This window comes from Miscanthus floridulus, chromosome 12, assembly GCF_019320115.1.
Source record: "Miscanthus floridulus cultivar M001 chromosome 12, ASM1932011v1, whole genome shotgun sequence".
Taxonomy (NCBI): domain Eukaryota; kingdom Viridiplantae; phylum Streptophyta; class Magnoliopsida; order Poales; family Poaceae; genus Miscanthus; species Miscanthus floridulus.
Window position 1 is genome coordinate 80,804,548 of NC_089591.1, and position 27,151 is coordinate 80,831,698.

The 27,151-nt window shown below is 41.6% G+C and overlaps 1 protein-coding gene across 2 annotated transcripts; it reads right to left on the bottom strand.

Moving 5' to 3' along the window:
• Positions 1–20,243: 20,243 nt before the first annotated feature.
• LOC136497945 (inactive poly [ADP-ribose] polymerase RCD1-like) lies at positions 20,244–26,877 on the bottom strand. Of its 2 annotated transcripts, XM_066493846.1 has the most exons (10): positions 26,493–26,877; positions 24,532–24,604; positions 23,388–24,454; positions 23,065–23,306; positions 22,897–22,976; positions 22,562–22,690; positions 22,374–22,469; positions 20,976–21,735; positions 20,662–20,862; positions 20,244–20,551 (listed from the first exon to the last, which is right to left on the bottom strand). In XM_066493846.1, exons 3-10 carry the CDS (start codon positions 24,338–24,340, stop codon positions 20,427–20,429), a joined length of 2,586 nt encoding a protein of 861 aa, XP_066349943.1. In that variant the 5' UTR covers positions 24,341–24,454; positions 24,532–24,604; positions 26,493–26,877; the 3' UTR covers positions 20,244–20,426. The 2 variants fall into 2 exon arrangements, with proteins under 2 accessions (XP_066349943.1, XP_066349944.1); XM_066493847.1 differs by lacking the exon at positions 24,532–24,604.
• Between the last annotated feature and the right edge of the window lie 274 nt (positions 26,878–27,151).

A 27,151-nucleotide genomic window follows, 5' to 3' on the forward strand; every position in this document is an offset into this window, starting at 1 on the left:
GTTTAAATTTTAAATTTTAATAAATGACAACTTCAAACAAGATTTTAAAACCTTAAATGATTTCAACTAGAAAAGTCATGAACATAAAAGTTATTGAACTCATCATTATCTACAACTTTTATTCTGATCATTTCTTCATTTAACATAGTGTTAGTAAACATTGTCCATAAATCTATATATCACTCATAGTTTCATAAACTGTACGAGAGACATGTTGATTTGTGAACAATGTTTACTATCACTTTGTCAGATGAAGAAATGACAAAAATAAAAGTTGTAGATCTTGATAAGTTATACAACTTTAGTATTCATCACTTTTCAGCTAAAATCATTTGGTGTTTCAAAATCTTGTTAGAACTTGTTATTTTTTTAAATTTGAAATTTTGAATTGCTCAAACTTTGTCAAACGAAAATAATGACCAAATCAACACAGTAACTTGATAGGGCATGATTTTAGAAAATTTTAGGAAAAAAACCATCACATCTGTAGTTAGTATGAGGAAGAAAAACTAGTTACAAGTTTCAACCATAGATTAAAAAAGAGAAATCACACTTGTTCATCCTTGATCATAATGAACAGTTATGATTTTTCTTTTTAATCTCTAGGTAAAATTTATAACTAGTCTTTCTCTCTCATACTAACTCTAAATGTGATGATTTTTTCCTAAAATTTTCTAAAATCATGCTCTATCAAGTTATTGTGTTGATTTGGTCATTCTTTTCGTTTGACATAGTTTAAGCAATTCAAATTTTCAAATTTAAAAAAATAACATGTTCTAACATGATTTTGAAACACCAAATGATTTCAGCTGAAAAAGTGATGAATACCAAAGTTGTATAGCTCATCAAGATATACAACTTTTATTTTAGTTATTTTTTCATTTGATAAAGTGATAGTAAACATTGTTCACGAATCAACATGTCTCTCGTATAGTTTATGAAACTATAAGTGATATGTGGTTTATGAACAATGTTTACAAATACTTTGTTTAATGAAGAAATGATCAGAATAAAAGTTATAGATAGTGATAAGTTCAACAACTTTTATGTTCATAACTTTTTTAGTTGAAATCATTTAAGGTTTCAAAATCTTGTTTGAAGTTGCCATTTATTAAAATTCAAAATTTGAACTGTTCAAATTTAGTCAAATGAAAAGATTACCATAATAAAAGTTGTAGATAGTGATGTGTTTAATAACTTTTATGTTCATGACTTTCTTATTTGAAATCATTTAAGGTTTCAAAATCTTGTTTGAAGTTGTCAAATGAAAAGATGACCAAAATATAAGTTGTACATCTTGATGAGTTATACAACTTTGATATTTACAACATTTTCATTTTAGATCATTTTTTATCTTAAAATTCAATTCGAAGTTCACAAATTCAAATTTTAAATTTTTTAACTATATTTTTTTATTTTACAAAATAGAATATATCATTATATCTATATATAAGCAAGTAATTTTTTTTCTGTGTACGAGAAAATATAGCAAATTATTTTTATTACATTTATACATTTATATATACATTTACATATTTATAAAAAATATGCAGAAGTAATATTTAAAAATATGCTAAAATATTTTTAGGGATGGCTCAATCAGAAACCGCCCCTACAAATGCATTTGTAGGGGCGGATGGTCTTTAGAGCCGAGCCGCCCCTACAAATGACTCTGGGTATATATTCCAGAGCCCGCGCCTAGCCAAAATCTCACCAAGTGTTGGCCGTCTTCTTTCTCGCGGATGCCATCAGGCTGCCCCCGCCAGGCCGCAACCCCCACCGCCGCCGCCATCTCCGTGGCCTACCGCTGCTTTCCTCCCATAATCGCCTCCGTCCCCTAGGCCTCTTCCATGCCCCAAACGTCGCCTTTCCCTAGTCCACCACGGCGACTAGGGTTTTTGAGAGCTCGCACGGCCGGCCACATACCACCGTTTGGTCTTAGACCTTGACCTCTGACCTCGTCGGCCCATGCACGTGCTCTGACGACCTTGTCGGGGGCTAGGGTTTGTGCTCCCTCAGCCCAGTCGTGCGCTCTGGCTGCCATCCCCACCACCACCACGGATCCCTCTCTGACCTAGAGCTTTGACCTCGACGGCCCGCGCGCACGCTCTGACGACCTCACGGGGGCTACGATTTGTGCTCCTCGACCTGGCCGTGCGCTCTGGCTCCGCCACCGGCGCTCCCTCACTGACCTCTATCTCCGATGACGTCATCGGCCCATGTGCTCTGACCTCTCCCGATGCTCCCTCAGTGACCTCGACCTCCCCCGGTGCTCCCTCTCTGACCTCGAGCTTTGACTATCGCCATACCCCTTGGTATGCCCCAACCCTTCGCCTACATTTATCCCCTTCACCTCAATTCCTGCAGTGATGGGTTACTGAGGAAGAACAGAGCATGCACTTATAGTTCTTTACTTTGCATCAGTTTGGTAATGTGATACTTTGCATTAACTGTGAACTCAATTTGGTGAGGTGTGGTGGTGGCAGTAGTATTATTGTTCTTGCTGCAATGGCCTTGTTTGAGAACATGAAAAGTAAAGGCAGTAAACATTTGTGCTTGTCCAGCAACCCAACTAGTTATATGTTTTTGTCCAGCAGCTGAAGTTTCATGGTGTGTTTTTGCTGCTGTTAGTGGACAACATACATCGGGCAAGAGGTCATAAGAAATAGGTAGAAATAAAAGTGGAACAACCTAAAGTTGATATTAACATACTGAGTCGCTAAGAATTAGTAAAGCTCAGCAGTACAAAATTAACCTAGATAGTTATGCCAAACTATTGATAAAGAAAACTAAACACTAATTAAAGGCTCACTGGATTCAATGCAAAACCGAGACAAGCAACATGAGTTCAAAATAAACAGCAAGTATTAATTAAATGATTATGGAATGGTGGCCGATATGCAACAAAGGTCTATCTTGTAATTAATTGATTATGCAAAACCGAGACAAGTTTGTTGCTAATTTTCAGTACTAAAAAAATGAAACAATAAGGTCTGCACCAATCTCACAATGCTTGCACCTCTAGGGCACGGGAACCAGGAAAGATTGAGACATACTTGATTCAACAACATGTTTAGCATAGGAAAGATTGAGACATACTTGATCAATTGTATAACCACATAGATATAAGTTGGGAAAGGAAATTGAAAACTCAAATCGGAGCTTATAAGTCCTCCAAACCATTAAGAATTTGAACAAATAATCAGCTAACAAGTCCAATTATGCCTCAAGCAAAATGAAAGATTTGTTAAAAAAATGCCATGACCAGAAGCTACCTTATGAACTAGTCCACATCGATCACAAATCTATTTGAAGAATAGTAGAATAGAACTCTCCCATGAACTCTAAATAAACAGCTCACATAATCTAAAAATTTGACTAAATTCCTAGGCTGCTCGCTGTTCTTACCAAAATTCTCATGATACTTAACCAAACATAGCAAATGAATACTGCCTGGATATCTACATGAAATTTTCTACAACTTTTGTTTTAGTGAATAGGACCAATTCTGTCTTTAACTCGGTCAATAAAAAAGCAGAAATAGTTTGCTAGGTCATTTCAAGCTTACAGAAACAGAAACACAATGCCCTCAGCCTCTCACTCACCAGTCCTTTGAAAATGCCCTCACTCACCTGAATTTTTAAGCTGATGACACTTTTAGACCTTGAAACTTTGAACCTGCAAATGAAAAATAAGACCATTAAGTATGTGAAAAAACAAAGGAGCCACTACAGCAGAGCAGGAGGAGCAATGCAAGAATAGACCATTAAGTATGTGACTAGGCCATCAAATGCGAAGTCTAGACCTCAAATTATAATTATTCACTAGTGTAGAATAAAAGGAATTGTGAAGCAGCATTGTAGAAATTGTGACTGCAACATAGCTGTGTTATAGACCAAGTAGAGAAATAATATACACACAGACTCACAAGCATAAAGACTCAGAAAAATACTTGTAATATAATTGTGAGTTAGCATATAAGTTTTACTTTTGGTGTAAGGGTGTCATAGTAGTTTTTCTGTGCCTCTGGTGACCTTGCAAGAGCAACTGGAGCACTGATACGATATGAAACTACACCTATTGGGTACATATTCAGATCTTCATGTTTTTATACAGCGCTCTGTAGAGGTATAAGAGTGTCTGAAAAAGTCAAGCGGATAGACAAATATGTGAACCGTAAATAATGACAGTTTATGAATAAGTAAAAGCAATAATTATTAAGGAGCGGTGTAGTCAGCAGCAGATGCAGGAAACGCTAACAGATTGTCACATTTTATTTATGGAGCTGTAATCTAGAAAAAGATATAATTTCTTTAAACTAAAACATGCTCTAGCACCAGCTATATTGTAGCCAAAAGAACACACAAAGCTATATGTGTGATGAGCAGGTACAACAACTTTAAACTAGCCCAAATTAAATTGTTAACTAACAAGTCAAATTAATAGCTATATTATGTTTCTTGCTTGCATCAACCAGACTGCCAGCCAGCAAAAATGAGTGGGCCATTCCCAAGCCAATAGAGAGCAGGTGTAGCCTGTAGGTTTGAGAGCCTGGCTAGCATGCATGTGACTGTGCTTCTTGGAGCTGCATGTACACACATGGTAGGACCTGACCACTCAAGCTTTGCTCACTGTTCATTGCAGACTCTCAGTTTCGTAGAAAAAAAAGAAATTGGAAAGGAAACACATGCACTTCATAATAGCAAAAATCTTGTGATGAGTTTTTGACTGCAGATCAGTAATGCACTGCTCTTCTTTTATCGTGCTATTTTGTCCACTGATGACAAAAGTGTTGAGTTCATACTGGTTAGATCTCTTGTCAACGAGTTATGCAATATTTGTATGTTATATGCATTACTACTTAATTTATGCATGATGCCATATACGGTAGAATGCTTGCATATGGCCTGTTCATTTGGATATATTTCTTACCATTGGGTTATATAAAGCAGTAAGTGTAAATTACATAGTTATTTGTCGTAGACCTCATGATCTTTCTATTCGTAAGAATGATGCAGTTGTAATTATTGATATGTGCTATTGGTTTTGTTGATTCCTTTTTTTGTTCTCAAGATCAATTGGACAGAGAACATATACCAGCAGGCTGCAGTGCACTCAATTTGAGTATGGTTTGTCATCTTTGAATGTTCTTTGCAATAGCTGACCTGCATGCTTTTGTCAGAAAAATCATATTTAGTGTCTGCCATTGGGGTTGTTAACCCTTGTAGTTTGCAAGACCAGTATGTTCCAACATTGATACCACCCTAATAGACTCTCCCTTTTACTGATTATATGTTGTGAGCTACTGGCAAACAGTAAACTTGTTTTATTGTAAGATGTTATGGAACCACTTGGAACTGTTCCATGAAATTTTGTTAGACTTGCATGTAAGAATATGAAGTAGGCACTGTTGCCTATCAGTTTACTTTGAATCTTTATGATTAATATTATTTGCTAGTGTGCTCTGGTGTGCCTTTTGGTATAATTGGAAACTTGAGCAAAACAATTGGTTTAAGGCTTTCTTTGACATCAGAATGGCTTGAGTTTATTTTTTGTGTTATTACTTCGAGGTTTGTTAAAGCACTGTTTTATTTTTGGAACCATATCGTCAAATAATTGAAGCCTAAAAGTTCATCGATTTTTTGCCATCAGATGCAAGGGCCAAGGGATACAAACGTTTATTTTAGCAGCTCGGAAGCCTAAAAGTTCATCGATTTTCTGCTAATAATGATACCAATGCTGCTATTTTTTTGGCTATTTTTGCCATCAGCTTCTGCTCTATGTTTGCTAAGCAGTTGTTGGTTTTTTTTTTGCCAAAACTCCCCTCTCCTCTCCTCTCATTCGTTTTGCCGATGATGAAATTTTTCAAGTCCATACATTATATAGAATATGAGCTGATGATCAAGAACTTGTGAGGAACTTAGCATCATTACCAGCCACCCCTACATTATCTTCTCCTCTTTTCTCTGTTATGATGCCCTGATGCTTCAAGTTCATGATCAAATGATGATTGACATGTTTCTGAGGCCTCTACTATTGCTAGTACTCGTTTTTTTTATATATTGTTATTTTATAGGACTACTTTGGTTTATAGACCTTTTTTATTTCTTATACCTTCTTATGTACCTAAAGCACACTTTCTTGCATCTATTAGAATGAAGCGCGAAATAATGTCATGGACACCAGATAGTGCAGCCCGATGCCCCGAGCATAATGAGTAGCCAACCTATGAGGAGCAAGCACTAGAGGATTAGCTTACTCAGGAGCAGTTCGATAACGAGTTAGAAAAGGATCTAGAAATGATGCTTACTTAGGAGCAGTATGACGAGGAGGAAGGGGAGCAGAAGGAAGAGCAGGAGAGGCTGCTGAAGGCGAAGAAGAAGAGGATGATGATGATGAGGACTCATAAGAGGAATATGTAAGTCCCGAGGACCTTTTCCCACATGAAGCCAGAAGGAGGCCAACGGAGGAAGATTTGGACAATGATTTTGACCCGAACAAGGAGGTAGTGATAAAGCCTTAGCTTGTAAATTTTGCTAAAGCTTTGGTTGTGTTACCTCTGCTAACACTTTGACCTATCATATATACAGGTCCCTCCTGAAACTCAGAAAAGACGACATCGACGTCCGTAACATCTCGTCGGACAAGACAGAGTAGAGGAAAGGAGAGCAGAGTCAACAGCCACAGAGACAGACATTGAGGCCTCTGCTCCATAACCTCAAGACATAACCATGAACATGACTACCAAGCCAAAGAGGAAATAAGGGGATAGAAAAGCAAACCAATATCAAGATAAGGCATGCTATGTGATAACGGAGGTCAGGCCAGCAGGGGAGATCCTTGAGCCAAAGGAATTTAGAGGACAATTCTGTAATGCGATCGGGGCCCTAGTAAGAGATAAATTGAACCCAGCAATCCCTAACTGGAAAGAGGTACCAGAGAAGAAAAAGGATGAACTATGAGATAAGCAGCCAAAGCTTAATTTTATATTTCCGAAGGGTAAGCAAGAACTAGTAAAAAATTACTTTCAAGATCATGGGAGAGTCATTCCGATGTTGGAGGTCAGAGCTCAATAAGAAGTATATCCAAAAGGGGTTAACTCTCTTCAATGAGTTCGATAACATAACTCCTAGTAAACGGGAGGAGCTCGTGGCTCAGAAGACTTTACCGGAAGCATTGGAGCTCAGTGCCCGTAACACCAAGCTGGCGAAGAGGAACAAACACCACCATCATCTAGGCCCCGGTGGCTACTATGCTAAGGAAGATCTGTTTAGGAAGATGGACGAAGAGGCCGCAAGTTCTCAGAATATCGATGTGAAGAATTTGAAGGTATGCTCAAGAAATTAGATATATATGAGGAGTACAGAATCATCTGGCAGTAATCTTAAGTTTGATAAGCCAGAGACCCAAGAGGCAGTATCAAGGATACTGAAATATACTGAAGACAAAGAGAAGGGCTCATTCAATCCTTTCAGAGAGAGGGACGAGCTTAGCCTTGGCTTGGGAAACAACGAGCACACAGGCCGCACCAGGGGGCTAGGGAAAAGGACGACCTAGAAGCACGGATTCAAAAAGGATAGGCACATGCACAAGAAACATGGCAGAGACCAGGAGGCTAATCTTGAGCTCCAAGTGAAGGCTCTAGTTGCAAAGGCGCTGGAGGAGCAAGGACTATCTACGAAGCCACGAACATTAATGGCGGCGCTGGGAGAACTGGCATTAGTTGGAAGCCCTCTAGAAGTTCCTAACAGCCAAGGTTCCACTGCAGCCATAACCCCCGTCGATAGCATACGGGAACCAACTAGTTGCACCTTGGTGTTTCTCAGCGGCTGACAGAACATTGTGATGGAGGTGGCAACGGGTGTGGACAATAATAAGATATCGCCGAACTACACTAGGGTCGAGGTGTATACCGTGAAGCCTAAGTTCATGCAGTGGAGGATAGACTGCCCAACTTCTAAGGGGCTAGTGTTACTCAGAGACATAATGGGGTAGTTCATCCTCTGGCACAAATGGGACATTATATTGACCGCTTCTTCGCCGCCTCCCTCTCTCTCAAATTTGGAGCGAGTTGTTGAGGACGGGGAGATATTTTCACCATCTCATGATCATCACATTCCTAAGATGCCACATTCTTCCCTGCCTCCTAGCGAGCATGTGCCTGATAAGCCACAACCTTCTCCAACTCGTACCGAGCAAGTGCATGATGAGATGCCACAGTCTTCTCAACAAGCGTAGCTGATACATGAACAACGAGTGCCTCCTAAAGAAGGTGATGCACAAGAAAATGAGGATGTGCCTGAATGGGAACTTCGAAAGAAGCATCCAATCACCATAAGGTCAATTTATGTTCCGATGAAAGACGTCTTGTCGGTGCACAAGTGGTATGCCCATGACCACTTCAAGCCTGAGAACCTAGTTAAAAAAGTCCCAACACGGGCTTCTGAAGAGACCATCACTAGAAAAGTCCACCAAACAGCAAAGAAGTATCCAAATGTTGATGCCATCAAATGATCAAAGGATTGTTCGAAAACATATGAAAGAGGCAAGCCCTTCCTATCAAACCAGGATATCCAGCGCCTACCACTTGGAATGAGAAGGTTTCATGATTGGTACTTGTGTGTTCTCCTAACGAGCATAGACCTTGTACAAGCATGCTTCACTGCCGGTACATTTGGAAGCCCAGCTGAGAAAATTATCTTTGACTTCAATGACATCCAGACGTGCTTTCACCTCAGAGCAATGGAAATGAATCTAATTCGCACGTGGTGCCTATAAGTCCTTGCCCTCTCGATATGATATGAATGTAATCTTTGGATTTTATTGTAACTAACCCACGCGCGTGATTTATAGAATGCAAGTGTACATTATAAAACAAATGCCAAGTGTGAAAGCCGAGTATATAGTCCCTCAAGCTATAGCACAAACAAATTTTAATTACCCTAGACAGTGGAAACTGGATGCTAAAGAGCTAGCTGTTGGAAAGACCCTTCGGGAGAAAAAGGACATCCGTGCGAAGAAACTAAGGCAAGAGTCCCTTAAGGTTTCGACATATATTGCCCTGGCTTTTAAAAATCTCCAACAACACTATGCTATATGGCTACCATACAACTTCGAGTAAGTTCAACTCTACACTTAAAGCTTTGTTCGATATATTTTATTCGATGCAAAAGAGCTTATCTAGTTCTATGATTAAATTCATGCAGCAACCACTGGATTTGTATAGGCGTCGATGTCAGGAGGAGCATGTCATGGGTATTTGATTCAATACATAGGGACCCGGTGATATACAAAGACTTCATATCGATTCTCAAGACGTATACATATCGACAATCCTCATTAGCTTATATGTTTGTATACATACTTGTAACGTTCACTTTTGGATACTAACAAGTTGCATTTGCTAAAATAATTCGAACAGGGCATTCAGATTCTATGTCGACGAACATCACGGAAGACATGATCCAGTAAGGAAGAAAAGGCTGGCTATAAAAATACTATATGCGGTAAGTGTAACTTACTTTAGTACTCCATTACATGGCTGTCAAAAGCATTACTTAACATTTCCATATGCAAAACACACAGTGCCCCAAGCAGAAGCCTGGGAGTGTACATTGTGGATACTATGTATGTTCTATGATGAGTAACACCGATGCCTACATAAGACACCCCTTAAGGGTAAGTTTGAACCTCTTCACCCGTAGTATAAAAACTTTGCACATGATATAAAATACGAAACCAAAACTTGTTCTCTTGTAGTGGAAAGAAGAGAAAGAAATGAAAAGAAACCCATACAAGGATGACCAACTCTTAGAGCTCGTCGGCGGCCTTTGCAACTTCATATTGGACCAGATTGTACACATCAAAGGCACCTACCATGACCGAGATTCTGACTTAGGCAGAAATCCTCAGTACCAACACCTTCGTGAGACTGAAAGGCTAACTCTAGGCCGTTGATAACAATGTGTATGGAATTTGACATTGGTCTTACCTTGTGGGACAGTTTGGACTTGTGGAACAAATTAGACTTGTAAATTATGTCTATTTAATGATGGATTGTATATATTCTTGTGAATTTGACTTGTAATGGTAGTTTATATAATGCTCTTGTGCTTGTGGTCAGATTTGAATTATATATGTTCTGGTCAGATTTGAATTATATATGCATATGTATATATGTTCTGGTCGAATTTGAATTGTAAATTTGAATTTTTTTTGCGGAAAAATGTACTGTAGGGGTGGTTCTAGACTGAACCGCCCCTACAAGCAGGTATTATAGGGGCGACTGGTACTACAGCTGCCCCTACAAATAGATTTTGTTGAGGCGGTTGGTGTTACCAGCCATCCCTACAAATCGATTTGTAAGGGAGTCTGGGAACCGCCTCTACAAATACATGATTTGTAGAGACGGTATGGTTGGGGTGGCTGGCCAACCCGCCTCTACAAAGCCTCACCGGCCGCCCCTACTAATCTTGTCTGTGGTAGTGCTAGTCGATAGAAGACTTTTGTGAATTTCTGACTTCTAAATTGATATTCCATCCATTTGGACATATGCTACACAACTATATATACACCGTTTGATCTAAAATGTGACTTTTGTGAATTGTCTAACAAATAATTATCCATTGACTTCAAACTAATCCTCGATCTAGTACTCTATACTCAGTCTCACTAGTCATTACATGTTGTGACCGTGAGGCAACAAACCAGGCCACAAGTATGGACTATACTAAAAGTTTGAAAAATATATCTTATACAATGAAAAAATAAATAGGGGCCTCCCCTATTGACTTCGGTCAAAAAAGAAGAAAGAGGAGATTCCAGTTACCCATAAACACGACATTTGCCTCGTCCTAATTGCCAACATCCCTGCGTCAGTTGGGAGCCTACAAATCAAAGTTGCCATGATGCACCTCACCGTTGGAGCCCCGGATCTCGCCCGCCCATCGATCCTGGTGGCCCGCTTGCCCTCTCTACCGGAGATCAGGGGCTAGCCCTAGGCAGCTATGCTGCTGAAGAGGGGCTCGTCCCTGGCCCTCCTGCGCTGCCGAAGGGGCTCACCATTGGCCCTACCCGCTTTGACGGAGAAGTAGGGGAGTAGGGGTCGTGGGGGAGTGCGTGAGAGATAAAAAAAGACGATAGAGAGGGATATAAGCGTGTGTGTGTGTGTGTGTTGTGGCCGATTCGGGGTTCGACAGGCATTTTTATATCCGTTGTTTTTCCTCTTGTCATTTCTATCCATCCATCTCAGATCAACGACCATGATTGGATCGCGCTTTAAGGTTCTTTGTTGGGTTGTGGGATGCGTGTAAGTGATCTGAATCCGGTGGCCGTGCTGTTATGGGCCCCAAGCCTTTTTAATTTTTGTATTTTTGCCAATGACATTTTTACTGCTGATTTTATTAAAACCGTTTGTGATTTCACTATCGTTTCGTAATACGAACTGACGATGAAAATGTTATTGGCAAAAAACCATTTCTATAGAAAATTGTTTGTCGCTTTATTTGTCCCAAGTCATCAAACTTCTGAAATCTTGACCAAATTCATCAAAAAATTCACTGATGGTTCACGATGTCAAATTATTTTCATTAAATCTCCACCAGAAACTATTTGTTGATATTATTGCACCTATTTGGTATTGCTTTTTCTATAAGTTTGATCAAAGCTATGTTTTTAAATTGCCAAGAAGTTTGTATATGAAGCTGTGTGAGTGTGGTGGTGGTGGTGGTGGGTTGTGTGGGTACTGTGAAGTATGGACATAAGAAAATCAAGGAAGCAACTTGATGCAATTGGGGCCCAAATTCGTGCTAGTGGCAGTCGACATGACCACCATGCCAAATCGGTTTTTATTGGCTCAGCCGCGTTGAAGTCAGCTTTGAGTTTGTGTGGACGCGCAGGAAACCTTTGGGTATATAACACAACACAAATATCCATAAACTAGGGACAATCAAAGTCTACTATCTCTTTTGTGCCAAACAAGCACCAGCCAGCATTTCATACGAACATGATGGACAGTATGATTTTGAGTGCGATTCTAAGCCTCTTATTAAGCTATGATTACCACCACTAAACTATGCCCGGTAATGCTCTGAGTGCATGGATCCCTATGCCGGTGTATAGCAATAGCATGCATGCACATGCGAGTGCATGTGCACGTCTGAGTGAAATTTTGTTGTTTTTTTTTTCTGGCGTACGTACTGAACTAGAGAACGATGCATACTTCTACAGAATAAAAGAAGCCATGGATCAGTTACAATACTACCACTTACTAATCCGGATTAACTGATGAAGTTGGTTGATTAATTAATTCACTTGTTAGGTACAGGTCCACCCCCATTGTCAAACCAAAACAAGATTCAGTTCATACATCTTATTCTTATTTATTTCCTATCCAATACACTCTAAAAATATTCATGAGCACCTTTTTTATATGATGAACAAGTTCAGAAACAAGTGATTTATCACTTTGATTATACCATATCTTTGTTTTTTACTGTTTTAATTTGATTCGCTCCAAGTCTCCAATAATAAGTTAAATAAAGAAGTTCCAGCTTCATAAAAAGCATATAGGATATGAATTTTACTAATGATTACTTACAGTATTCTATTTATTTGATACAAAAACTACAGCTACAATCAAAAGTAAACTTTAATACAAACCTAACAACGCAAATTGTCACAAAATCGGTGGTCAAAAGTTTATCCTAACGGTCTGAAACGAGGGAGTGCGTCTCACTCCTTTGCAAGAAACGAGCAAAAATATTAATTTCTGTGTCATTAATCAGGACATATCAACATGATGTCCAGAAACGAGGGAGTGCGTCTCACTTACTCAGCTCCTTTGCAAGAAACGAGGAAAAATACTCCCTCCGGGTTAATATTAGAAGTCGTCCTGCGCTCCGTCGGCCAGAGCAGATTAGAAGTCGTCCGTGTGGCGAGACGTGGGTCTTGGACATCTTTGCCCCTGCGTACTTGCGCCGCGCCGCACACGGAGTAATTGCGCCGCGCCGCACGCTTCGTTCCCCGACGTAATTAACGCCGCACGCCTCGCCTTCCTTCCTCACCTGTTGCCTCTCTTCGGCCGAGACGCCGCGCCTCTCTTCGTCCTCGCCATGGACTCCGACTTGCCGCTCGCCCTGGACTCGGAATCGCCGCTCGTCGTGGCCTCCTTGTCGCCGGACTCGATGGTCATCGCGCTGGAGTCCGTGGCTCTGGATCTTCTCGTTGAGCTGCAGGACTCCGTCCCGCCGAAGTCAGAGGTGGTGCCCAAGGACGACTCCTCCCCGCTGGACTCTGAGATGGTGCCGGAGTCCGTCGAGTTCGTGCCGGACTCCATGGCGCCGGAGTCAGAGCACGCGTTGCCACCGGGCGCTTTTGTTTGCGCTCGCTGTCATCTTGTCCATGAGGACCGCCAAGCGTGGGATCGTGCACACTCGCGTTTCTGGCCATGCTCTCGCTACGGTCTCGTGCACTTGGAATACATGCTCCTCGCCATGCTTTACTGCCTCGACGAGTTCGACTGCAAGGTTTTCATCCCCGATCTGGACAAAGTCGTGATGCATGGCAACAGTATCAAGTTTGATCCACAATTTTTATCAATCATGTGTGAACACTACCTGTTGTACGGCTGGAACTAGGTCTTGAATAGTTTTTGCATTCTTTTTGTATTGAATTGCTTGAATTGCTCGAAAAAACCCAAGTCCAAAATGTTGAAATCAGGAGAATTTGGTGGTTGAGAAATGAGCCGAATATCAAAATCATCTCTCTTTGCATGCTCACAAAACAATGGATCATCCAACTTTAAATGTGAAGGTGCATTGTCTTGTTGAATGAAAATAGGATTGCCCACATTTTCTCTTGGCCACTTGGCTCTAATAGCCGGCAAGACTTGGTTAATCATGAATTCTCCAATGACATCTCTTGTGATACTTGTAATGGGCTTCATAACCATATCTCCACGGACACGGCCAATTATTGCATTACTTCTTTGAGCCGGTTCATAAGTGACAAGAGGAAAACATCCAATTCTACCATCAAAAATGCACTCCCCATCTCTAAACCTTGGCCGAGCATAAACACACAAAAACATGAGCCTAGGGATGTAGTTTTTGTTCTTATAAGTCCTATGTGGATCGTCTTCTTCGGGGAGCAAGTAATACTTTTCAGATTTTTGGGTGAGGTAGAACCATTTTTCATCAATGAAGACAAAGTCAAAAAAATCCTTAAACCGTGGATCACCACTCAACCCCCTCTCAATCATGTCAATACACCACTTTAACCTAGTCTTTTTATTACCATCAGTGAGATAGGGCTTGATGCTACTAGAATGGCGCCTTAGCAAACCTCTTCTCAAATACCTTTGCACCTTCCATTTGCTAATGTTTAGTTTGGCACAAACATCTTGTATGGTCATCCTCTCCTTCAGAGGAATGTCACGCAAGGTTTCCAAATCAATAGGCATTGCCTTACGACCAACTCTACCCTTTTTTAAACTAGAGACCACAACCGGGACGGAGTTTGCAAGTTGTATTTTACCTCTCCTCCATATGCGTTGAACTGTCCGAAGGTGCAGATCAAATCGATCAGCAATAATCTGGGTATCTTTCTTGTGGAGTATCCTGTTATTGCTTCTAGCCAACAACGCTTGATAAACTTGCTTTCTCAAATCTTCTGACATCTCTTTCCTTTGGTGGTGCACTTGAACATTAGCCTCGGCAACATGCTCTATTTAAAAAAAAACATTATCATCCTCCAGTACAGGCTCAATCGAAAAGCAAGGAAGCAAGGAAGCAAACTTACCGATGTCATTATCATCCTCCAGTACAGGCTCGTTGAGGTCTAACCCAGGGTTGCCTTCTTCAGCTTCCGGTACAGGCACGTTTAGATCGAAGGTAGCAAGTGAGCTAGCCATTTGTGCTAGTGTTTTGTTTGTGCTTGTTAATTTGCAGCCGGCCGGACGTATAAATACGAACAGGAACCCAATCGTCGTCGCAGCCGAGCGTCCAGCGAAAACAAGGAAAACTTGGCGCGGCAAAATGTCCAGCGAGCGCGCAGCTAGGCGTCCAGCGCGCGTTCAACGAAACGCAAAAAAACGAAGCGCGCCATCAACGGAAAAACAGAAAAAAAACGCGCCTAGGCCCCAGCGTGCACGTCCCGCACAGTGCCATGCAAACACATGCAAAACAAAAAACAAGCAAGAAATACAACGCGGTAGGGGATCGAACCTGCACCGTGATGGTCCCTGCATGCTGGCCTAGCCAGTCCGCCGTTGGTTTGTTTCTCATATGAAACATACCGCAATTGCATTTAATAGGGGTAGACAGGGAAAACTTACCCCTAATTAATGACTCCTTGGTATGCACAATTATGTCCTAAACGACTTCTAAGGGCAGTCCCAATGGTGTATTGATGATGGTTTCTATCCTCATTAAATGACTTGCCACGTAGGCAAAACACTGACATGGCAACGTAATTAATGAAGAAAGAGAGCAAAAATCATATAAATTGTTTTCTCATGAAGAAATCAGGTCTTCTCTTGACCCAATGCACCAAGAAACCATGAAATCGTCATTGGGGAGAAACCACTAGTTTTCAGGGGGCTCGTGCCGCACTCCCATTGGAGGAAGAAGATAGAGTTGGGAGAGACAAAGAGAAAATAATTATTACTCATAGAAACCATGGGTTGGAAAGTAGTACTATTTTGGTGCGGTATCCTATGTTATAGAAACTACTAGTTTCTTTCATTGGGACTGCCCTAATACTAGTACGGAGGGAGTATTAATTTCTGTGTTTTGGCTACTGTAGCACTTTCATTTGTATTTGGCAATTAGTGTCTAATTATGGACTAATTAGGTTTAAAAGTTTCGTCTCGCGATTTCTCACCTAACTGTGTAATTAGTTTTTTTTTCGTCTATATTTAGTACTCCATGCATGTGCCGCAAGATTTGATGTGACGGGTACTGCGTAAAATTTTTTGGAATCTAAACAGGCCCTTGTTCATGAGGACATATCAACATGATGTCCAATATGACATTTAACTGTAATTTCTTTTATATAAATGTATCATTCGAAACAGTAAAATTTATTACATATTAAAATATAAAATTATTTTTCATGACAGATCTGGCAACATCAATCCTACTGATGGGTCAACTTGACCGCCACATCGTACGGGAGTACTAGCTAGATATAACACCTGTATTTAAAATCAGGCCTCGTTTAGATGTTGAAAAAATTTCAACTCGATGAATAGTACCACTTTCGTCTTATTTGATAAATATTATCCAATCGTGGATCAACTAGGCTCAAAAGATTCATCTCGTGATTTCCAACTAAATTGTGTAATTAGTTATTTTTTTTATCTACATTTAATACTCCATGCAAGCGACTAAAAATTAATGTGATGGAGAGAGAGTAAAAAAACTTGGAATTTACAAGGCGTCAGACGGAGTAGCTGGGTAGTGGGTACGTAGACGACGAAGACGACGGGAGTGCTGGCTGCAAGCCTGCAATGCAAGTCTGAACACAGCTGAAGGAACAGGGTGTGCATGCGTGCATGGAGACGTTGCCATCTCAAGGTCAAGGGTAAACACATGCATGCAGACGCACGTGGACAGTTGGCTACCTCTCAGTCTCACCAGCCACACCAGCGGTGTCCTTCCGGCCGGATTTGGAATCTGGAGACCAGCCCATTCGGACAAACGGTGTGGCCGGGTCACTGTCGCCACCACCAAACCAAAGCTGCAAAATTCAAGGGAAATTGGCAAAAAACTAAAAGGTATTAGGTGCCTGTGTAATCTGATTTGCATCCACCAGCTTAATTATTGTAATATTGATCATGATCCAGAGCTGAGTGCCTATTGCACGTACAGAACAGAGTGCAAATCAAACTCATCTTTAACCTTCTTCGTTCGGTTGTTTTTGGTTTTTTATTTTTCTACCAAAAAAAGGGTTTGTGTGGGGGTGGGGGTGGCGAAAATACTTTCGTGCGGTGCTTACTTTGGTGTATTATTAGTGGTGCTTTTTTTTTTTTTTTTGCATTACTCTCACGTTCCTCCTTGTTTCATATGTGACTTTGGACTCACGTTATGTGCTCATACAAGTTGAAACCACACGAGTTTGTGAGTCCAGTAATAGTATGAATAAAGTTATTCCAATACACATATTGTAATAGATGACTTGGCCACTCCATAAATCTTGGAGCTGAAAGCATAGTCAGAAAGTTTACGGAACGATTGGGTCGTGGAATGGGGATCGAGGAAAGTGGTGTGCTCCGGAACGCTCCTTGAGAAAGGGTTTTTCATCGTCAGAACGAAACTGATCCCCGTTCCCGGAACAGGAACGCACGTTCCGGGACGTCGAACGTGGCACTGTACTACGTTGTTCCTGGTGACTATGTCTGTAAGTTGTCAATGTGACAGCATGGTAAAGTATAGATATGCTCCATTACAACACCCTTGCACATTTTTGCTACTCACAGAAAAAAAGAAAAAGGGACATACACATGCTGCACAGCCCCATTATTTTGGTGCGGAATCTAATATACGACTTGTCGGTTCGTATCGAATTTGATAAAAAAGAGAAAGAAAGGAAAGAGATGGATACCAAACGAGAGAGATCATAGCTCATAGGTCGATGAGAAAACACATTATATTGCCGTTTCTGTAGCTACTACTGTACTGTAGTTAAGCGTGCATACATTTGGATTAGCTAGCTAGGCAGTTAGCAGTCAGGCTTTCACCTTTCTGCAAAGTCGGCGTGCTTTGGCGAGCGCTAATCCACTTGAGCACGAGAAACCGCTGGGCCAGGGCGACTAACCCTACTTGTAGTGCTCCACGGATTTGACCTGCCCTGTTCGGCCATAAGCCCAGACACCTATTTATTATATATATAACAACAAATAAAGGGATGTTTTAGTTTTGTTCAAAATCAAACCTTTGTTTTAACTTTGGTTAGATTTATAAAAATAGTGACATCTAAGGGCATGTTTGAATCCCATGGTCTAAAGTTTACTGGTGCCACTAAACTTTGGGCCGTTTTAGCTCTTGAGGGTCAATAGACCTTTTTAGACCTATAGGTGTCCAAAGCTATGTCTAAAGTTTAGCCAGTCTTAAAAAGGGGCATTAGTTCATTAGACAATAAAAGTGAACTAAAATGATCTTTAAACCATGGGATTCAAATAGGACCTAAATGCAATGCCGATACATACATATTCCATGGTGTAAATCTAATTAATAAGCTAATTGTATGCTGTAGATAAGTGTAGATGAAATTATTTTTCTATGAAATGGTTAAAGTTAGAAAACTTTAACTTATGGCAAAACCAAAACATCTTATATCATGGCATCATCCAATTGGGTTTTTGGATATGTTTGTACTTCTGTTGAAGCATATATAACTTAACTGGTGCCATATGTTCCACCCGCACTGCCACAGCATGCAGCCATGCCTGCAATCTGCAACTTGACAACTAGGGCTCAAGTGGTTTTGCTTTGTTCATTGCTCTACTTCCCACAAAGAATGTTTTGAGCTAGTAGTGCGTGCTTGATCCCTGCACACCTACAGTGATTAATATGCCCAAATTAAAGCATCACCATGCGGCGCCATCAGCAGCCTAGTACTATACGAATAAAGCTTAATCTGTGGTTGCATCTCATGCACCTTCTTCTAGCTAACACCAGCTACAAACATGCTGTAGCAGTGGCCGATGAATTTCCAGATCGATGATGCTATATTCATTATGCGATGTTTGACTAGACACTAGACTGCCCACGGTGCAGTCTGATATGATCGTTCTGGAAGGTGCAAAACGCGCTGCCTTGACTACTATTCTACCTAGTCTACTACAGACTGTCTCGTTACAGTGCTTTTTTTTTTCTTCCAGAAATCAAACAATTTTAATTTTGTTAGCTAAATTCAACAAAAAAACACTAATAATTACAATATAAAATAAGTATTACTCCCTCTATTCTAAATTATAAGACTTTTTTATTTTTCTAGATACATAGATTTTGCTACGACTTAGATATGCATCGTAAAAGTAATGTATATCTAAAAAGCACAAACATCTTATAATTTAGAATTAAGGAAATATCAGATTAATTGTAGAATATATATTATAATAAACTAATTTGAGAACATAAATATTTATATTGTTTTTTATAAACTTATATTAGTCAAATTTAAGAAAAAATGACTTGGTTTAAATCTAGTGCCAGGATATGGATCTAACTTTTGATGCTGTGGACAAAGCAGCCAGTAGATCCGGTTCCATGTGCACATTGCTCCACTGTGTTCTTTACAGAATACGACGTTTTTCTCATGATACGATCAGATTTTGCATATATGCGCGTCATGTCCGATGTCCCTCGCAAGTCACAGGGAGGAACAAACAAGAAGAAAGAATAACCTGCATGCGACGAGATGCAGATGCTCGAGAGCACAGAAAGCGATGCAAAATGGCGGTGGAACCGTGGAAAGAGTGGTTCTTCTCGCGCCTTTCACGTCTCTTTTGTTGCCGTCGAACTAACTAACCCCACAGAACTTGTTCCCTTGTTATTATTGTTGTTGTTGTTTTCTGGGGTAAAGAATGAAGAGGCCTTTTTTGGCAGCGCAATTTCAACGGTGAGGAGGCGACGTGACACGACACGGCGCCGGCCACTAGCATGCGTGGTTGGTGAGTGGGAGCTGGCCGGGGAGGTTAACGAACGCAGAGAAGCAGGGGCCTCACTCATCATATCACTTGGTTGTGGTGGATGATGGAGGCTAATGGCGCATGCTTGGCTACAGTTAATCTTGGTAAAATAATGGAATGGAAAGTGCCTAGTGTTGCCTGATGGCTTTGACAGCATCGGTTAGCTATGCTGGATGGACATCTCAAGTGCCTTTGTGGTGTAGACGTGTTGTCAAGTAATCATAGTCCCAGGTGGCCAGCAGCATGAGAGGATAAGGGCTTAACATCCCATCCAGGCATCCATGTCCTTTGTGGCCTAGGTCTTCTACTCCTTTTTGTTTCCAATCCACTTGAGTTTGGACTAAACACATCCATTAGCAGGGTGGTATCGAACTGAGACAACAATCATATACAGAGAGTAGCGAATCAACAATCAAATCGCAGCCCAGTCCACCCCAGCCCCATCTGTTCTCCAAACAGAAAATGGGCCCAAAGTGGCACAACCCAGCGGCACAGAACACAGCTCGCCAAGATACCCGCCCACGGCCATGGGCCATAACTAGCACAGGCACGGCACAAGTCATCTATATACAGGAAATAAATTATCACCAGCAGTTTACTAGCCAAAAAGATTTATGTTCAGAAGAGTCGACGGGGTGTTCTTGTCTACGGAGAAAACTATACTCCATCCCACCAGGTTACACCAGACCCCAGTATGGGAGCAGGTACATGTACACAGCTAAGGATGCATACTCTAACGCTCGCCCTTCTCTCGCGGAGTTGATAGGGCGATGAGAGTTTCGACATGGCTGCAACCATCAAGGCCTGGCCCAGGCAGCTTATTCTGTGCAACAGCCTGGTCTTTTCTCTCCCTGGTTACTGCAGCGGCCAAGCAAAGAAGAGCAAGAGAAGTGAGATTAAGTAAACGCTAAGTACTTGATGTGCAGCACTACAGCAGATTCCAGAGTGAGAGGCTGAGAGCACCGTACTTGGTGTGGGAGCATTATGAACCTTGGTGGCCGCATCCATGGCTTGAGGTGGGCAACGACTTTCTGGCGTTGAATCAGCTGCAGGAGATCTTTGTTGCTTTGGCTCTGCTCTAGACGCTGGAGGATCATGCCCTTGTGGTGTGATGCTCAGTGATAGAGAATCGCAGATCCCTGTGCTCACGGATGGTGATTTTCCACGTCCTGCAAAGGAATGGCAAGCCTTGGTGATCAACATTTGCCAGGCAACAACCAGCCTTGCGATGCCACACATGATGCGTAGGCTTGAGCCAAGTTGATGGTACAAAAATACTTGCCTGGTGGGTAGACTGGAGGCCTGGCAGCCGATGATGAAGCATCAGGTCCTTTCACTGGATGAACAACAGGGCTCTGCGATACAATACCCAGCGAAAGAAACTCCTGGCCTTCAGGTGTCATCCTTGGTGCAGAATTGAGACGCTTGACGCCTGCACTTTCTGAATTTCCAAGTACCAAGATTGGCACAACAGACTCACAGCCCTTAGGACTAGGAGTTGTACCTGGAACCAAAATCTCATGGGTCTTTGAAGCATTAGTTGGAGCTAGAGAAGCACAACCAGGAGGCCCTGTGGTTGTTGGAGCAGAATTGCAAACTTTCACACCAGGAGATGCAGATATTCCAGGAGAAATCCTCAAAGGGTCATCACAAATTATAGGTGGCATTCTTGTTACAGTAGGATCTTGGTATCTCGCAGGTTGAGCTGTAGAGTTTCCCAGTGACATGATCTGCATAGGAGAATCTCTACCTTCACCCTCCATGCCTTGAGAACCCAGGCATTTGGCACCAGCAGAACTAGATGTTTCTGGTACACCAGTTGGTGCTGGATAGTCAGAGCCTTTGGGAACCACGTCAGTAGGAAGAGCACCGCATACTTTGGTGCTAAGAGGACCTGCTGAGTGTTCAGCGGTTGCATTTTGTGCACATGAATCACCATGGTTACAACTCCTGCCTGTTGTATCCAAGGATACCTGCTCTGCTTCAGTCCTTACAGGATCACCAGAAATAGCTTTAACAGAAGATTTGTACCATAATGATGGCTGTGATATAAGACCATAAAAAGGTTATGCTAAGAACATAAACATGCCAGCAAAGAAAGGTAGCACAGTAGCACACATCCAGGCCTAGAAAATTTAATCAGATGCCTGAGAGTCAGCAAAGAAATATGCAGCTGCTTGATAATTTGGATTTTCTACTAATAACAAACATAAAAACAACAGAAAAGTCAAAAGTAGGTACTAGACAGTAAGCACATAACAGCCTCAGTTCGATTTAAGTCATCATTCTAAGGCGATGCCAGCCAAATTTGCCAAATAACATATCTACATCCATGCAATTCAAGAACTAATAGAATTTCATTGAAAGAACTGTGCCTTTTCTTCTGGAAAGATAAAAGGTGTTTGTCTTTACAAGCTGGAAAAGGCAGCTTTCTATTATGTCAAATCATTGCAAACCAGAATTTAATCAATTTTTTTATACTGCATGTGCAATCAGCATGAATCCAAGCTGTGAGAGCCTGAGAGGTGAATATAGCAACCACTACGACACTACTTATGGTGAATTTGCAAGCATCATATGTCAATGCATCATTCCTATATAAGCTTGCAATTTACTAGCATGAGCCTGTAAGATTCAAATGTCACTGAAACAAGGAACATGCATGCTGCAAGAGACTCACACAGTAATGAAGTTTCTTCAGGGCTTCCATAAGTATTTTCTCTCCAACTATCATCATCATCATCTTCACCATTTCTTCACGAGTTATTTTTCCTTCCTGTTAAATAGAAAAATAAATATTCCAGTGCCCAACATAACAATCATAATTAACACTAACAGACGTAATATAACTTGTTGAATAGATAGTACCTTCAGCTCTTCGTCATGATGGAAGAGCAGTTCCCTTGCTATGAAGGATATTTTATCTTGAATTAATCTGAACAGGACTTTGAATGATATCCATGGGGTACTTGGTCCTTCACTTGCTTCACACATTACCTGTGTACAGACCAGTCAGTTCACTCAGTTGGATAAATGGAATACTATAAACCAAATCTAAAACTATTTGACACTGAAAGCAGAGAATGGGAAGGGAATCATTGGGCAGCTAAAGCTTCTGTTCTCCTATTACAAGACATGCATCTAGCAGGAAAACCAGCATGTCAATGATGAACAACAAGTTAACAAGATTCAGGTGGCCTCACAGGTTGAAGAGCAGAAATATCCACTGCAACTTCCTTTGATGGTGGGCGAAACCATAAGCCTTTCAAGCCAAGCAAGTAATCTGAAAATAAGCGAAACCGGAAAGAAAATTCACTCCACCTATCTCTGTATGACATAATAAGCGTCTAAATAGTCAATAATAATCTTACTTCGAGCTTTTGGGGCAAGCTTGAAACTAACAAGATATTCTAACTGCATGTGAGTGCTTAGATGTGATGGCCACATCACATAACACTTTGGGTATAAGCAATTGTCAACACCAGAATCATATATTTCGCTGGTTGGAAAAAACTCATGCGATCCAGGCTCCACAGCTTCCAGGTTACCCAATATCACTCGGTACAGTAACATATACTGCACTCCTTTTTCGTCAACATCACAAAGACCGACACTGGTAAAAAAAAGTGATGTTGATATAATAAACATGTTTGTAAAACAGAATAGTCACAACAACTGAATTAAGAAAGGGCACCTGGTAAATGCTCGGTCTACTGGTGAAAGATAAACACCAGCACTCAAATCTGACTTCTCAACATGTTCTCCAGTGGGATCCAAACCGTTAATTAGAATCCTGACAATGTCATTCTTCTTGGATCCTAGCCATCCATATCTAACATTTGCATCACCACGTTTTTCTTTGGTGGACCTAATCTGTCTTTCAAAAGCTTCAAGTCTACACTGTGCAGTTATATCATTCGGAGAATAACCGTACACACGGAGTATATTGTTTGGTGTTGCAAATGGACCCATTCCAGAGAGGAAAAGGTCCTGGACAAATAGAAAGTCTTTGCTGCCTCTTTCCATGGCTGCGATCTTCTTGCGTAATATGTCTGCGGTGGAAAGTTTATGAGGAACTGAAGAGCTAGAATCAAGGACAACTTGCTTCAACACTTCAGGTGGAGCATTTGTATCCTTATCCAACATTATTCCCTGTACAGTGCGCTGAACATTAGCAGATTCCCCTTTGGCCATATCATCAATTTCCTCATCAAGGAACAGAGAAGGAGAAAAACACTTTCCAGTATCATCAACCCATGCAATAGATCGTTGCTTTCTGGATTTTAGGTTGACCATGGTCATTGACAAGAAATCAATGAGAAGAGGCTCATCATCCATCACAGAAACAACACTTGATTTGTTGCCACTGAATTCTTCAATGAGGGAGTTCATTATTTTCTCAGGAAAATTGTGCCAAGAACCTTGTCTGTAATACATGATACGGCTAGGGACTCCGCTCTTCAGGAAATTGTCACAATCATCGGCAAGGTTAGGTCTTGTGCAGCTACAGTTGCAGTGCTTAGCAGATGAATCAGATGAGGGCCCATTCTTAGCTTTGATTCGACGAGATTTGCACTCTTCCGATAGGTAATCTTCGACAAGTTTGCGCTTCAAGCACAGGGAGTTGGGTTCTCGCGATGATGCCATTGGAGGCTTGATTCCCACCAGAACAAATGGAGAAAGAAAAGAAAACAAACCCTAATATGATACAGGATTTATAGATCTCCCTTCAGTTTAAACTCTCAGTGGTAGACAATAACCCTGTAAAAGGTACTGAATGAATGTCTCATAGCGAAAACACAGTTCAAGAATTGAAAAATGAAAAGAGAAACTCAGACCACGAGAAGACGCCCCCAGGCTGTCTCAACAGAGGGGAGTACCAACAAGACCTGCGAGCACCCAGGTTCAAGCCTGGGTTGGCAACCTCTCAATTCAATTTAAGAATTAATAAAGGGACTTTCTCTAATTTAACATACTTTAGTTTGCAGCAGTCGAAGCTCAAAAATAGAGATGTAAAGGACCGACATAAAGTATACTGCCTGTGCAACCCCCCCCCCCCCCCCACACACACACACACAAATAAAAATTCTGGTTAATTATCTCTCCTAATAATGACTCATCTTTTGGCATATGGCAGCGCAAGAGCACAACAAAAGATCGCCAAATGCTTTTAGTGCAGATGTAGATAAAATTACCTTGATTCGATCCTGCTATATTAAGCCATGGCAGTCAAAAACTTTCTAAATAAAATCTTATACATGGCATGCCAATGTAAGCAATTTCTTGCACAAGAGTCTCATGAAGAATAACTAATAAATCGAGAAATCAATTTCTTAAGTATAAGTATCAACATCCCATATTCCTGGTTTATTTCTTCTGCTATACTGAACTGTAGTTAAAGTTTTTTATTTACAAAATGGCATAAACCACATAACTACTTACGGACCAAGAAATCATTTTCTGTTAAACATAGACAAGTGACCAAACACCAATCATCCTCTGAAAAAAGACAGAACTGGTCTGCACTGAAGGCGTTACAGCCTGTATTGTCAACTTATCACAAGGAACGCGCAACTTAAATGGGAAGTAACATAAACGACATAGTACATGTCATTCCGGATTAGAAGAAAACAAATCTGACAGTACGTTACCACATTCATTGCAAGATACAATGCATACCCTAAAAAAATACCATTCTATACAAACAAGCTGCATGCAAATTTGAAGGAAAGTACACCACTACTAATGATGTATAATAGGATCGACAATCAAGCACGTTTCTTGGAAACCAAGAAATCCTCCTCTGTAACTACTAGTACAGGATATTCTTGACTCAGCCTCTCTGGTGCAACTAGGCAACAAGCTATATAGAAATTAAAGTTCGTTATAGGGCCGCTATAGGTTCATGTTTTAAATCTGCACCACATATCAATTTAAGTAACGAGCCATGCAGTAACTTCTTATTCAACAACTTGCGGCCCAAGAAATTCTATTTCCGGAAGGCTTACAGTACCGACCATCCAACTGACCCGACTTAGTTCACTATGACGGTACTGCAACATGTGCTATCCACTCAACAAGTAGAACCGCTGACCAAAATCAAAATTTGCAGAGATAGTTCATGAACTAGAAATAGTTCAGGCTACAGTAATAAGGCGCAGCCGCAGGGCTGAGAGCAGTGCTGCCGAGCAAGCTTACAAAGAAATGAATACAGCATCATTCTTTCAAAAAATAAGCTGACACTGAGCACTGCACATGCAGCATTGAAACACAGAAATACTTGTGTACACTCATCTTTGTACAAACAACTCACATGAAATTCTCAAGCAAAAGCCACCATAAACAGCATAATCTAGTGAACAGAGATGGTCAAATATCCGATCCCAGCGAAGTAAGCTTATTCCAACAAATCGGCAAACCATATTTGAGTGTTAACAGTTAACACTCCACAGTGAACATAGCATGCCATTCCAATCAGGAAAACAGCACCAAAAGCACAAAGCTCAACACAAAACAGGAATGCACAAACATAAATCCCTCCATCGACAAGTCTGAATATGGAAAAAATACTGTTCAGACCCAAAATCGAGAATTGTACAACATCCAGGACCGCTAATGGAAAGAGAACTTGCAGAGCAAGATATCCTTCTAAGAACCCGACTTGGATCGACTTCGATCGGAAAATCTACACCTATTGCATACACAGCGCCACCAAGCAAAATACATTTCAAAAGTGAAAGAAGACAGCCGCAACACGAATGGGAGAAGCAGGGATCACTTAAGAGAGAGAGGTGCCTACAAAGGGAGAATTGGGTGTCTCTAGATCCCCATTGCGAGCGGCGGTGCGAGGCAGAAGCGGGAGGAGGTCACGAGGGTTGCACCGAAGGAAAACCAAACCAAACGAGCGGTAGCTCCCTCTCTCACGCCCCCACTGCTACGGCCGCGGGGGCCTGAGCGGCGAGACCCCGGTGAGGTGAGGCGAGGCAAGCAGGCGGCGGTGGGGAGGGGAGCGGCGGTGGGGGTGCGGTCTAGGTTTTGGATAGGGACTACTACTGCTAGAGCCTAGGGGAAGGGAGGGGAAAATTTTGCTGCGTGGGCAAGGCCACCTTCCGTTTCTTGCGGCGGAAGCGGGCGGGACTCGCCGACGAGGGGAGGCGGGCGGGTGCCCCGTGCCCCCGCCTGCCTACCTGCCGTTGCGCGTGACTGCGCCTCGCCGCCCGCGCCGCTAAGGTTGATGGGTTTCTGATTGGGCTGTGGGCTGGGCCTGCCTGGCACGCGGCTGAGGCCGTTGGTCGGTTGTTGGGCCAGGATAGAGGGAAGAAAGAGGCCCGCTTAGTCATGGGCTCAAGAGGAAGAGGCCCCGATGCGGCGACTTACCGTCCGATCAGGCCCTATACCATACCATACCTTTCTTCTTCCACGACGGAGCCTGCTGCCGGTGCAGGCTGCTGCAGCTCT